Source organism: Aulonocara sp. 'chitande type north' Nkhata Bay, linkage group LG18, assembly GCF_057382095.1.
Source record: "Aulonocara sp. 'chitande type north' Nkhata Bay isolate Kocher_YH1m ecotype deep benthic linkage group LG18, A_spYH_male_GT1.1, whole genome shotgun sequence".
In the NCBI taxonomy this organism is placed as follows: Eukaryota; Metazoa; Chordata; class Actinopteri; order Cichliformes; family Cichlidae; genus Aulonocara; species Aulonocara sp. 'chitande type north' Nkhata Bay.
Genome location: NC_141361.1, coordinates 10,480,898 through 10,493,613, shown reverse-complemented (window position 1 = coordinate 10,493,613; position 12,716 = coordinate 10,480,898). Strand labels below are relative to the sequence as shown.

Below are 12,716 nucleotides of genomic sequence, written 5' to 3'. Positions count from 1 at the left end.
TTTTTACCAATGGAAATCAGGAAGAAAAAAGATTCAGAAAGAGAAGTACTGATAGATGAATTCATGAATTAAAAAGGCATGCAGAATTCCTGACAATATATCAGTGTTTAAGGCAGAGATGTCAGGTTTATGTTATTGTTTGGCTGCCATGCACTGCATGTGGGTGTCCAGGGCAGTGCGGATGAAGATCAGTTCGCAAAAAGAGTCACTCTTGAGGAAAGAACCGAATGTACATATGTCATAACCATTGAGGAAATGTGTGAAAACAAGGAAAACAGAAAATCTTTCATTCATGAAAGCCATGACAAATACACTTTCCCTCCACAATTAAAAGATATTTTATTGTAACCAGGTTGAAACTTTGTGGTTGTGAGTTAATGATTGAGGTGACTGATTAATAAAGATCCCGATGGAAAGTTTTCAGAATCAGTAGAAGCAGTTTTCAATCTTCACACCATTTAATAGCATGCAGGGATTACATGGGTATCTTATTTTTAGACTGTTGAATACAATACACAGTCCAGCAGAGGGCAGCAACACTTCAGCACTCTGTCTACCTAACATTAGCAGAGATCCCTGAAAAACAGCTGCTCCTAATACATCCAAGTTCTCTGTTTTAATTACATAACCCAGCAATCAGTGACCTTCAGGGAACCATGAAGGAACATTCTTTCTAAGTTCCCTGAAGGTTGTGAGGGCCAAAATGAGGCTATGTGAGACAGTGAAACATTTGAAGCATTTGTGCTGGAATTGCATCGAGGTTTTGGTGCGAGATCGACAGACGGATTGGTGCCGTGTCTGCAGCGATGTACTGTACTGGTTCGTCGTGGTGACGATAGAGCTGAGTATAAAAGCAAAGCTCTCAATTTACCATTTGGTCTATGTCCCTACCTTCACCTACAGTTACGAGCTATGGGTAGTGACCAAAAGAAATAAGTGGAAATAAGCTTCCTCCAAAGACTGGCATCTGCTGCCACATCAAAAGGAGCCAGTTGGTTTGAGCATCTTACTAGGATTTCTCTTGGGCGCCTGCGAGATGTCATTTTTAATATTTGCTGTCTTTGTCATATCATCAGCAGTCTACTGTTTACTATCATAGCCAAGTGGCTAACAAAGGTAAACAGAAGTTTTCCCAATTCCTACTAATGAATGTTATCTTGTTTCAAGATACATAATACCTGCCATTATCCAAAGTCACATCTGCTTTCCTGTATCTTTTGCTTGTTATCGTTTTCTCTCTCTTTTTTTTTTTTTAAGCCTGGTGGCTTTGACCTTTTTTTGTCCATCTTCCATCAGTAATTTTGCTCTCCAGTATCAACACCCAACCCAACAACATAAACTAATAGACTACTAGATCTACACCTTGTTGTGATTTCACACAACCCAGGAGAAATAATTACTACATAATGGGCTTGAATTGACAATATTATGAAAGAAATGTGCACTATTTGGAAGCAGCCCGCCCCCTCCCCTTTCAACAGGTTGTGTGTGAGACTTCAGCACAGCAGCAGCAGCAAGCAGGCGCACCGAGGGCCCTGGCGCACACTTTTCGCTCACTCATGTGTATGATAGAATTTAGAAAACACATCGGTGAAAATTATAAGTCTATATAATAATGTCTTCAGCTTTTGTGTTTCTTGTCTTGCAGAACATGTGCAGGATTAAGTCTATCATCAGAGTAGATCTCCTGCTGACCTCCAAAATCCAAAAGGAAATGTTTTTGGCCCGGTTTAATAACCCTGTACAGCCTGTCATACAGTGGATGCAATGGGTGCCTATGGGCAACAAACAAAATGTCCAGTGTCCTTGGAACAAACATGTACCGGGTCAAAAACACGATGATGCCATGAAAGGGGAACTACCGGGCCTGGGCGGCCAGTGACAACATTACGAAGCAGGCGCGGACAACCGTCCCACACAGCACAAGGCCTGTTTTCATTGACTGAAGGGCAAGGACGTCCGGGTTCTGATCATTGCTGAGTGGCCATGGCAGTGTAGTCTACGCCAATATACACGGGAGAAACCAACACGTAGGAGAGACAGTCAGGGATGTGATTGGACTTTTACCAGCCACATGCTGAATGTCTATCGTAAACTCCGAAATGGACGCCAACTGGCGCTGCTGGCATGCGCTCCATGGGTCAGAGACCTTGGATATTGCAAGGGATCAACATATGTGGTAAAGTTGCAACCCTCGAGCAAAATGCATGCACTTCGTGTCATGAGGTGCAGGGCCAGCTACTCCCTGACGAAAACAACACGTTCGGTATCCAGTGTATGACTGAAAAAGGCGAGTGGCTGCCAGACACCGGAAACCCGCTGTTCCAACATGGCACCCTCTGCTACGTCCAATGCGTCAGTGGTTAATGCGATCTCTGCTGAAGGAAACGGGTGGGCCAGCAGGGTGGCATTAGCTAGCGCAGACTTGGCCGTGGATTATTCCTGGATGCATTCTGGGAGCCAGTCAACAAGATCTTTGGCTGTTTTACCTTTCAAGGCAGCGTAGAGCGGCTGTAGCAGGTGGGAAGCTCTGGGGAGAAAGTGGTTGTAAAAATTGAGCATCCCCAAGAACTCCTGCAACACTTTAACCGACGTGGGATGCAGAAAAGCCGAAACGGCCTGGACCCCATCTGGCAACGGGACCACACTATCAGCAGAAATGCGGTGCTCCAGGAAATCCAGGACATGCAACCCAAACTGGCACTTGGAAGGGTTGGAAGCAGAGTAAAACATGGTGCAGATGGGACTCGTGCTCGCTCACCGAGCAGCTGGCCACCAATATATCGTCCAGGTACACGAAAACGAAAGGCAGCCCCCGCAAGACAGAGTCCATCAGCCTTTCAGGCCAAACAGCATGCACAAAGACTCGAATAAGCCAAAGAGGGTAATGACAGCGGTTTTAGAAACGTCTTCGGCGTGCACAGGAACCTGGTGATACCGCGGCACCACGTCAATGTCAGAAAAAATTCGAGGTCCCAGTGAGATGGGCGGAAAAATCCTGAATGTGGAGGTGGGGTAACGATCGTTCTCCGTGGCATTATTTAAACGGTGAAAATCTCTGCATGGCCGCCGCCGACCGTCTGCCAACACCCAGGTCTGAGAGGGAGAGAAGCTTTTCGGCTCGCTCCGCATCGGAGAGGGCATAGCGCTGAAGAAGTAGTTCCTTAAGGGCGGCATATTTCCCTTGGGCGGGTGGATCCCGGAGGAGGGTAATTGCACGACAGGTGGCTAGCGGGTTGAGCGAGGCCACCACATGGTGATACTTCGTGTTGTCAGTCGAGATGACACGAAGGGTGAACTGAGCCTCCACGTGCACGAACCACAATGCGGGATCATGGAGCCAAAAGTCCTGCAGCTTCAGCGCCACAGCAAACTTAGCTGCAGCAGGAGGCGGAGGACCTGCAGTCGTTGATGTATCCAGACCAGAGCCGGCGTCATCCTCAACCTGTAACATGTTTGAGTCTGGGGTCACCAATGTGGAGGTAAGCACAGACAACACGGGAGCTCTTAGTTCTCACTCCAGCTTTATTCCTCTCTTCACATCAACTGAATACATCGCCACAAAACTCAGCAACACATTTCCTCAACACTGGGTGTGAGTGGAGCCCTCTAGTGGTCCACCACAGCATTAAAATTTTAAATCGCGTTAATTGTGATGACAGCACCAACGTTGACAGCTATAGTTTGATGGTTTGTTTTTATTTTGCGAGCTGGTTATTAGGAGCAGGCTGTTCCACAGACGAGGACCATACCACTGAAACGCTGCCTCTCCGTGAGTATGTGTCCTGACTTTAGGGACAATCAAAAGGCCAGTACCAGAGGACCTCAGGGTCCGCGAGGGTTCGTATGGTAAAAGCAGATCTGAGAGATAGGAAGGCCCAAGACCATTAAGACATTTAAAAACCAATAAAAGAACTTTAAAATCGATCCTGAAACACACGGGGAGCCAGTGCAGCGATTCTAAAACCGGTGTAATGTGGGCCCGCCCTCTGGTCTTCGTCAGCACACGAGCTGCCGAGTTTTGCAAGAGTTGTAAAGTTGAAATATTCTTCTTAGGAAGACCAGAGAGCAGGGCATTACAGTAATCAATGCGACTGGTAATAAAAGCATGCATCAGCATCTCCGTGTTGGCCCGAGAGAGAATAGGGCGGACTCTGGCTATATTTTTTAGATGATAAAAGAATCCCCCCCCCCCGCACGTGCCTGGACTCTAGACTTTGTTTATCATTCCAAAAACTACCTCTATAAATCAACTTATATAATGGAAAGGATTTCCATATGCTTTCTATTAGCATTAAGTGTTTTTGTCAAACTAATGTAATTAGTTGTTCATTTTTTGTTGTTGTTGCATTTTTTCAGTGTGAAAATGCATTATATGTACAATGATATTTTTAGATTTTGTTATATTTTTATATCATACCTTTTATTTCTACATGCATTTAACATTTATTGTTCAAAATCATTAAATCACTATCTATTAATTTTCTACAGTTTTACCAATTTCAGTGAATAATCTTAAAAGATATACAACTAATATAACTGTGAAATCTGTGAAATTACCTTATACCTTTTCATAATTGACTAATACTTATAATTAGTAGGGGTGCAACGATACTCGTATCGATATTGAACCGTTTGATACAGTGCTTTCGGTTCGGTACGCATATGTACTGTATCTTGGATATAAGATCTTGGATGGCAGAAAACTTTTTACAACTTAACCAGGACAAAACTGAAGTTTTAATTGTCGGTCCTGAGGCTCAGAGAGAGAAACTCTTGTCTAAATTAGAGGCATTTTCACTATGTCCTTCGCTACAAGTGAAAAACCTGGGTGTTATTTTTGACTCTGAGCTTGGTTTTATCCCACATATTAAACATGTAACTAAAATTGGATTTTATCATCTAAAAAATATAGCCAGAGTCCGCCCTATTCTCTCTCGGGCCAACACGGAGATGCTGATGCATGCTTTTATTACCAGTCGCATTGATTACTGTAATGCCCTGCTCTCTGGTCTTCCTAAGAAGAATATTTCAACTTTACAACTCTTGCAAAACTCGGCAGCTCGTGTGCTGACGAAGACCAGAGGGCGGGCCCACATTACACCGGTTTTAGAATCGCTGCACTGGCTCCCCGTGTGTTTCAGGATCGATTTTAAAGTTCTTTTATTGGTTTTTAAATGTCTTAATGGTCTTGGGCCTTCCTATCTCTCAGATCTGCTTTTACCATACGAACCCTCGCGGACCCTGAGGTCCTCTGGTACTGGCCTTTTGATTGTCCCTAAAGTCAGGACACATACTCACGGAGAGGCAGCGTTTCAGTGGTATGGTCCTCGTCTGTGGAACAGCCTGCCGGAGGAGCTCAGGGCCGCAGAGAACGTACATGTTTTCAAGAACAGGCTCAAGACCCACCTTTTTAATTTAGCTTTTACTTAGCGATTATTTACTTTATGCTTATTTATTCTATCCTGTTATTCTATTATTAATTTAGGATTTACCTAATATTTGTTTGATTTTATTCTTATTCATTTTTTAATCTTCTTATTCTATTTATATTTATATTGTATCCTGTTCTTATTTATTTTATCATTTTACCCTATATATATTGTATTGCGTCATATCTCCAGTGTTTCCTCGGAGGGCGCTCTCTGCACCGGGGCTGTTATTGACCGTGGCTGCTGGGTCTCTGGGGTCCTCTCAGCCTGGCTGGGGGGCTCCTTTGCCTCCCTCCTGCTGTGTGCCCAGCCTGGAGGCTGCGGTCTGTGACCGGCTCCCGGTGCAGACGGCTCCCTGTTATAGTGTTTCCTCACTTGGCTCATGCGAGCCCAGCCCAATTTTTACTCTTTAAGTGTGCGCGTGTGTGTATGTGTGTGTGGGTGGGGGGATATATGTGTATTGAGAGTGTGGGGAGTGAGTTGGAGGGTGGGGTGGGCTGCTTTTAACTATGTAAAGCACTTTGTGCTACATTTTCTCTGTATGAAAAGTGCTTTATAAATAAAGATTGATTGATTGATTGATTGATGTATCGAACAATACAAAATTTTTAATTTATTTTATCAACTTTTCTTCTGACGGTGCTGTCTGTGTTGAGAGCTCAGTGGATCTGCGTTCGACTACTCCGCCTAGGCTGCACTGTCGAGCGCAGATTCACTGAGCGCAGGGCAAGCTAGCAAGACAGAAGTTAAGCTCGTTGCAACATAGCAAATTGAACCTCCCCCACCCTCATTCAGATCTGGCCTTTGGAACCATTTTGGTCTTCATGTGAAGTATGACCCTGAAGGTAAGCGCGTCATGGACAAAAGTAAAACAGTATGTCGGATGTGCCACGCAATGCTCAATTACATGGGTGGGAACTACTGCGTTAGCGCAGTTTGCTCGTTAACGTGTTGACACCGTCCAGCCCCACGCACGGGGCAATCTGCGGTAGCTTGTTAACGGAGATTTGCCGTGTTGTGGCGTTAACGTCATTTCAGATTAATGCTGACAGCACTAGTGGGAACACAACAAATATGACTGTGCATTTACGCCGACATCATCCTAGTGCAAAGACAAGTGGAAGCAGACAAAAACAACAAGCACGCATGCTACAAACTTTACCCGAGTCATTTAGACAGCCGTTAGCTCATGATTCTCCTTATGGGGACCTGATATGTTTAATATGCTGCTGAGAGTATACCCCAGAAGAAGTGTATAGTATAGCTTTTATTTTGGAAAGAGCCATTTCTCTGTAATAAACTTTTTTCCAAAGATGAGTGATTTCTCGATCAGATAGATTTATTTTTTTATTACTTTGTTGTTTCAGCAATATTAAATTTAAAAACTGTACTTTTGAGTTAAAATATATATTTATAATTTTAATAAATGACAAATTAAAAAAGCATGAACATTTTTTTGTATCGAAAAAATATCGAACCGTGACACCAAAGGATCGAACCGAACCGTGAATTTTGTGTATCGTTGCACCCCTAATAATTAGATGTCATGCACAAGAAAAAGAAAGATCTAATTTCTTTCACCAGATTTTTTGTGAAAAGTTCCTTAATTGCACAACATATCAGTTATTAACAAATCCATGTAAAAATAACAGAAACTACTTGTTTTTTTTATCATTTCCACTCAATTTATGAAGTTTTGACTATAATCTTTTATAATCATGTTTAGTTTTTAAATGACTTTTTGTGATTTTGTTAGAATTTCATACATTTAGAAATATATTAAACTTTGTATGAAAAGTGAAGAGAATTTGTAGAAATCCAACCCAAATTGTGAAGGTCTGTGACAAAGTGGATGAGCAGTTGCAATGCTCTCCTATTGTCCCATATGTGTTGACCTTTTTTTGCACATTATACACATTATTCTGTTTCTATTTATTTGCTATTTGTTAAGTAACATTGTTGCACTCACTATCCCAGGTTTTGTTTGTGTAAGCGTTCTGTTGCCGGCAAATCAAACATTCTGCAAATTAAGGCAAATACTCAGTTACATGTTTCTTTATATTTTATTATGTTACAGATTAAGTCATTTGTTCATACTTTGTTCTGTCTTTTCAGTCTTCATGAGGGTCAGGTGTGGGGAAACGCCTGCCTAGCATTTTCTCATTTTAAAGTCACACATGATGTCACACATGACATCAGCAGGTCAAACCAAGTGGAGGGGTTTCTTTTTCCATAGAGATGCTTCCTTTTGTTTGTGTTAAGGTTTAAAGGGATTTGTTGAATTTTTTTCCTTTTGTTAATACTGCCATTTAGTTGTGTAAATGTGCATATTAGAAGTGTGAAGATGTTTTGTGTCTTTTTAATCATCTGTGTAGCGTTTTAGATCCCTCAGTTTGAGTGAGTGGTACTGGCTGGGCTAATTGGAGGGAAATTGATGGCCCTGTTTAAAGCCAGTCTCTACCAGGTCAAACTTTGCAAACTTCCAAGTAGAGCTGGGCGATATGAGATTTTTTCATATCACGATATGTTTTTTTCATTTCAGGCGATAACGATATCTATCACGATATAAGCCAAATAACTATATTTGTAAGATTTAAATGTGCCGTTGCTCACAAGTAAAATGTGAAATAATCAGCAGCTTGTTTTTATTTAAATATTTATTTCCCATAATAAGTTCAACAGGGTAGATGTACTTAAGGAACATGAGACTTTTTCAGATAAATAAAGGCAAATATTGCAAACTACACAAAAGGCAGCCGCTAAAGCGTTTAAGTTTCAAAATAGAACAAACGAAACAGATTAAATTGTCAATTCCACTTAGAAACAAAATATTAATTCTAAAAATAAATCTTAGTTTGTTTTACAGAAGAACAGACAAAACTGACTAACTTTTGTCAATATCAAATAAACTGAGAACTAAAAGGAAATTCTCAATCTCTCCTTGTTGTATAGCTTAGCTTTTCAAACAGTTTTAACAGTTACTTTAGTCTGACAAAAGCCGAATGACGAATTAGCGCTTCCAGTCAGAGACTGAGGTTACGAGGCTTCTCACATACACATAATATTATCACAATTTTATTTGATTATTCCAAAAAAATATGTACAGTCCTATACACTTTACAGATATTCAGGTGCATGCAAGCAAAAGTAGCCCGGCTGTGCCTGTGCCTCTTACTTCCACTTAAACTCTGTTATCAGATTCTAAATATACTGTGCTGGTGCTTATCGTCTGTAGCCTCAAATGCTCAAGCTACATGTCTACATGTTCCGTTCAAAGATTTACACAATTTTAAGTGTTCTCATTTAGATACAGTCTGTTAAGTGCATTAAGTTCATTCAACATCGATTTTGTAGAGGAGAAGCCAGTGTATGATTTTCAGAATCAACGTTATTCTTTCCCAGATCGTCTGTTGCTGTGAACTGGGTGCTTTTGGTTCCTGTTTGCTCCGATGATGTTCCCTCAAACAGCTTAGCCATAAAGGCAAAGCCATTATTCTTGATATAGGATTTCCCAGCAAAGGTGTAGAGGACCGGGTTAGCACAGCTGCTGATGAAGGCCAAAGTTGAGGTCACCGCTCGGGTTGACTCAGCCATACCATACAATCTGCAGGAAAGTTAAAGTTGGATATTTCACATTGATGGTGATTGTTTTTATACAGAGTGCCATTATAGCCTTGTCAGACTGACTCAGTACCCCTTAATTATCACCTATTAAGACTTTCTCTGAAAAGATGCTTTCCTCCTCTGCATGCCATCTCAACATTGCCTCTCTAATATTACCTCTGCCGGCTTAACCTGAGCTGACTCTTTGATGTATTCATTTCTAATTTTGTACATCCTAGTCACATATGACTTCTCATTTGTCAGACCTTAAACCTGCAATTTTGGATGGTAAGGTGAACATGGTATTCACAGAGAGATTTCTGTAAGTGGTCCTAAACCCCTGCAGTGATTTTCCACAACAGAATCCTGACTGCTGTTAGTGCAGTGTCACATGAAGCCCGAATATTGAGATTTCTCCGGATTTTGGAATATTTTGATAATATTATATACTGAAGATGGTGGCACATTCAAACTCTTTACAATTATAGTATATTCAGTTTACTGGATGGTAAAAATTAAATCTAGGTGTATGTCACTGCATGCACAGAGACAGACTACATATATCAGCTTTGAATTACAGAGTATTGTTATTACTGGACATAATGCATAAAATGACAATATAGTACTTCACTAACTTTAGCACCATGTTTATGAAAATCTTCAGTTACTCACCGTTTTCTTGTTGCTGAGTCTTTTGGGTACCACGCAGCTGCCACCTTGGGTGAAAAATAAAAACCCACTCAGTATTCAATCGAATCCTCAGATAATCGATTTACAAACAGATTTGATGTGGTTATTGGGTTATTGGTAGAGAAGATGCCCTTGCACACCTGTATCATGTTGATGACGTGGTACGGCAACCAGAACAGGCCAAACATTATGACGATAGCCAGGATAAGTTTCTCGCTGCGGACATTTCGTTGAAACCTGGTCTCCCTCAGGCGTTTCAGGATGAGAACGTAGCTGGTTATGATGATTGCATAAGGAATAATGAATCCTGCCACTGTCTCAGTGGTGTACTGAAGCCTCACCTGCATGAGAGGATATAAAGCCATTTCCTTAGAGATTAAATACCTAAGTCATGTCAATGTGGTCTTTGGAGGACTTTTACTTGTAAAGAAGGAATGTTTTACAGAAGAGCATTACTACATTTATGAAGGATCAATGCAAAATGATTTTCAGACTTTTGTGCAGTGCCACTGCTCATGCATCAGTATTTACAGTGTGGGCTGAAGAGCTTAAAAAACATGCAGTCTGGTGTAATCTTAGTTATTTTAACTACATTTTGAACACTAGTTAAGCTGCAGCTTCCAAGGCCTTAAACACAGTAACAAAGCTTTTCTCTCTCTCTCTCTCTTTCTTTCTTCACCGATTCAGCACTCTATCATGAAATAAACTGATATGAATTAAGAAAGCTGATATCAGCTTGTGCAGATGTTTAAGCTATTAATGCATCTTTATTTCAAAACAAACCAAAAAAGCCTCAATTTCAGTTAGTTGTTATGGACCTTTTACTCAATATATGTTATCATTTTCAGTTGCTTACCCACTATTTCTCGCGCTCTCAAATGTACAGATGATTTTTGAAGGCATTTTATGCATGACAATAAATATAGTAATCAAACTAATCAGATCAGTGGCAGAAAAATAGCCAACACAAGTGTACTTACATGTTCAGACAGTGTGTGATTGGGTGCACACACAACTTTCGTTTTGTTTTGAGCAGTAGCAGCTCGAAACACCAACGAGGGAATGGAAATGACCATCACGAACATCCAGGTGCCTAGGATCACCCTCCTCACAACCTTCCTGGTGATCAGGCGATACAGTGTGTGTGGAAAGACCACGGCCAACAGCCTGTGCACGCTCATCAGGGTTATCAGAAAGATTGACGCATACATGTTGGAGTTGCACAGGTAGAACACAATTTTGCACATGGTGTTACCAAAGACCCACGACTGCATGACCAGGTAGATGATGAAAAAGATGGTGAGAGCCATGAGGAACCCATCAGCACATGCCAAGTTGAGGATGAGGAGGGTGGTGACTGAGCGTTGTCGGCAGCGGGCCAGGATGCTCCAGACAATGAAGAGATTTCCAGGGACACCCAGGAGGAAGACCAAGCTGAGGATGAGGGCACCAATGGCTGTAAAATAGTTATTGCTCACAGCGCTCTCTTCTGCTGGTTCAGTGGGAATTGGATTTGTCAGAGGTGGGAGACTCGTGTTACTCATTGTAGAAGAATTTTTGACCCTGAAGGTGGGAAAAAACATTAGAACCTCAAACACAAACTCAGTCAACAGTTTAGTAAACAAAACTAATGACGTCCAAAACACTAAAGTAGCACAAGTGGTTTGAATGGGTATATGATCGAGAGCTCCACACTGACACATAAGTTATAATTAAAAGTGGTATTTCCATTGAATCAACCCTCTGCATTAAAAAAAGGAATTACCTGAAAAGATAGAAAGGTATGTAAGAGGCAAAAAGTGACAGAAATTACTGAACACAGAGTTCTTTGACAATTTGGTTCATTCAATAAAAACCCCCATAATAACCAGATACGGAAGATTTAAAAAAATGACTAATACTTTTTTAAAGAGGGACGTGTGCTACCCTGACACAGCCTCTAAAATATTTGTATCCAAGTATCTAGCCAACGATTCAGCCCTCAGAGGCAGCGTGCTAAAACACGTTGCACATTGGCAGCACTGCGTCAAAGAACAGTGTTTCAACATAGTCTTTGATTCAACTTGATTTTTTTTCTTTTTCTCACCTCATTTTTTCCACATAGAAAACTGAAGTGCAGAAGTCACAGACATTGTCTGAGTCACTTTTGGACACTGTAGTAAAAAGCGTCTGTACACTGATCGCAAAGAAAAAATAAGTGGTGTGATTGTCTTTATCTCATTCAATTTCAAGCATTTCTTTGGGTAGAAAACCTCTCAAAAATGTTGGTTAAAAACTGGGAATCATAAAAGAACTGCAAAGAATGCCAATAACTTTATATGGAAGGGCTCCATAACATGCAGGTTTGTAAACCATTTGGTATGCATTAATTTAAACTTAGAAATTATCAAAAATATCAAAAGGAGGTCCAAAAGAAAATATGCTAAATGTTCATTCATGATATTACTCACCTTTTTATGGTTTGTTATCTCTCTGTGATGTGTTCCCGAAGTCTGGAGGTGTTCTTGTGAGCTCAGACCATAAAAACCAAACTGAACCCTTTCCTGCCTCGCAGGCTATAACATGCTGTCAGTGAGGGGAGGGATGCCGAGAGGCATGCTCTTCCTTAAAAGTCCCGCTTTTCCGTTTTCTTTCTAAAGCTTTGTATTCATGACCATGTATGAGTGTCGTATAGAATTTTTCTGTATCTGTGTATATGTGCTAAAACAGAATATGAACTGTTATTTTTATATCCATTCTTTAAAAACGGATGTCCCAATGTGATGTACCAGAATGCATTTTTCTGTGTCCGTAGGCACTTTTAACTCTAAGCTAAGTGTTGTGCAATGAAAAGCACCCGGGGGGTTAGATGATTCAAAAGACTTTCCTGTGTCATGTATGCTGGGCACACAAGCGCAAACACGCATTTAGAGATCACACACACAACAGCAAAACCTACTTGTTCATACAAGGCTCTGTCACTGACGAAGATGCTACTCTTCACAATATAAA

General features: G+C 41.1%; 1 protein-coding gene across 2 annotated transcripts; it reads right to left on the bottom strand.

Annotated features, from left to right (window-relative positions):
- Window positions 1-8,074: 8,074 nt before the first annotated feature.
- On the bottom strand, window positions 8,075-12,617 carry LOC147308034 (leukotriene B4 receptor 1-like). Of its 2 annotated transcripts, none has more exons than XM_086272291.1 (5): window positions 12,176-12,617; window positions 10,706-11,288; window positions 9,866-10,066; window positions 9,708-9,751; window positions 8,075-9,036 (listed from the first exon to the last, which is right to left on the bottom strand). In XM_086272291.1, the coding sequence occupies exons 2-5, from the start codon at window positions 11,267-11,269 to the stop codon at window positions 8,769-8,771; spliced, it is 1,077 nt and encodes a 358-aa protein (XP_086128417.1). In that variant the 5' UTR covers window positions 11,270-11,288; window positions 12,176-12,617; the 3' UTR covers window positions 8,075-8,768. The 2 variants fall into 2 exon arrangements, with proteins under 2 accessions (XP_086128417.1, XP_086128418.1); XM_086272292.1 differs by lacking the exon at window positions 12,176-12,617 and adding an exon at window positions 11,491-11,790.
- Window positions 12,618-12,716: the final 99 nt, after the last annotated feature.

Bases quoted from the DNA above. Each gene is read 5' to 3' on its own strand.
- LOC147308034 (XM_086272291.1), bottom strand. From the start codon at position 11,269: ATGAGTAACACGAGTCTCCCACCTCTGACAAATCCAATTCCCACTGAA. The intron at 10,067-10,705 runs GTAAGTACACTT...CCTCTCATGCAG, and splicing joins ATCACACACTGTCTGAACAT to GTGAGGCTTCAGTACACCAC. The intron at 9,752-9,865 runs GTGTGCAAGGGC...TTTTCACCCAAG, and splicing joins ACGTCATCAACATGATACAG to GTGGCAGCTGCGTGGTACCC.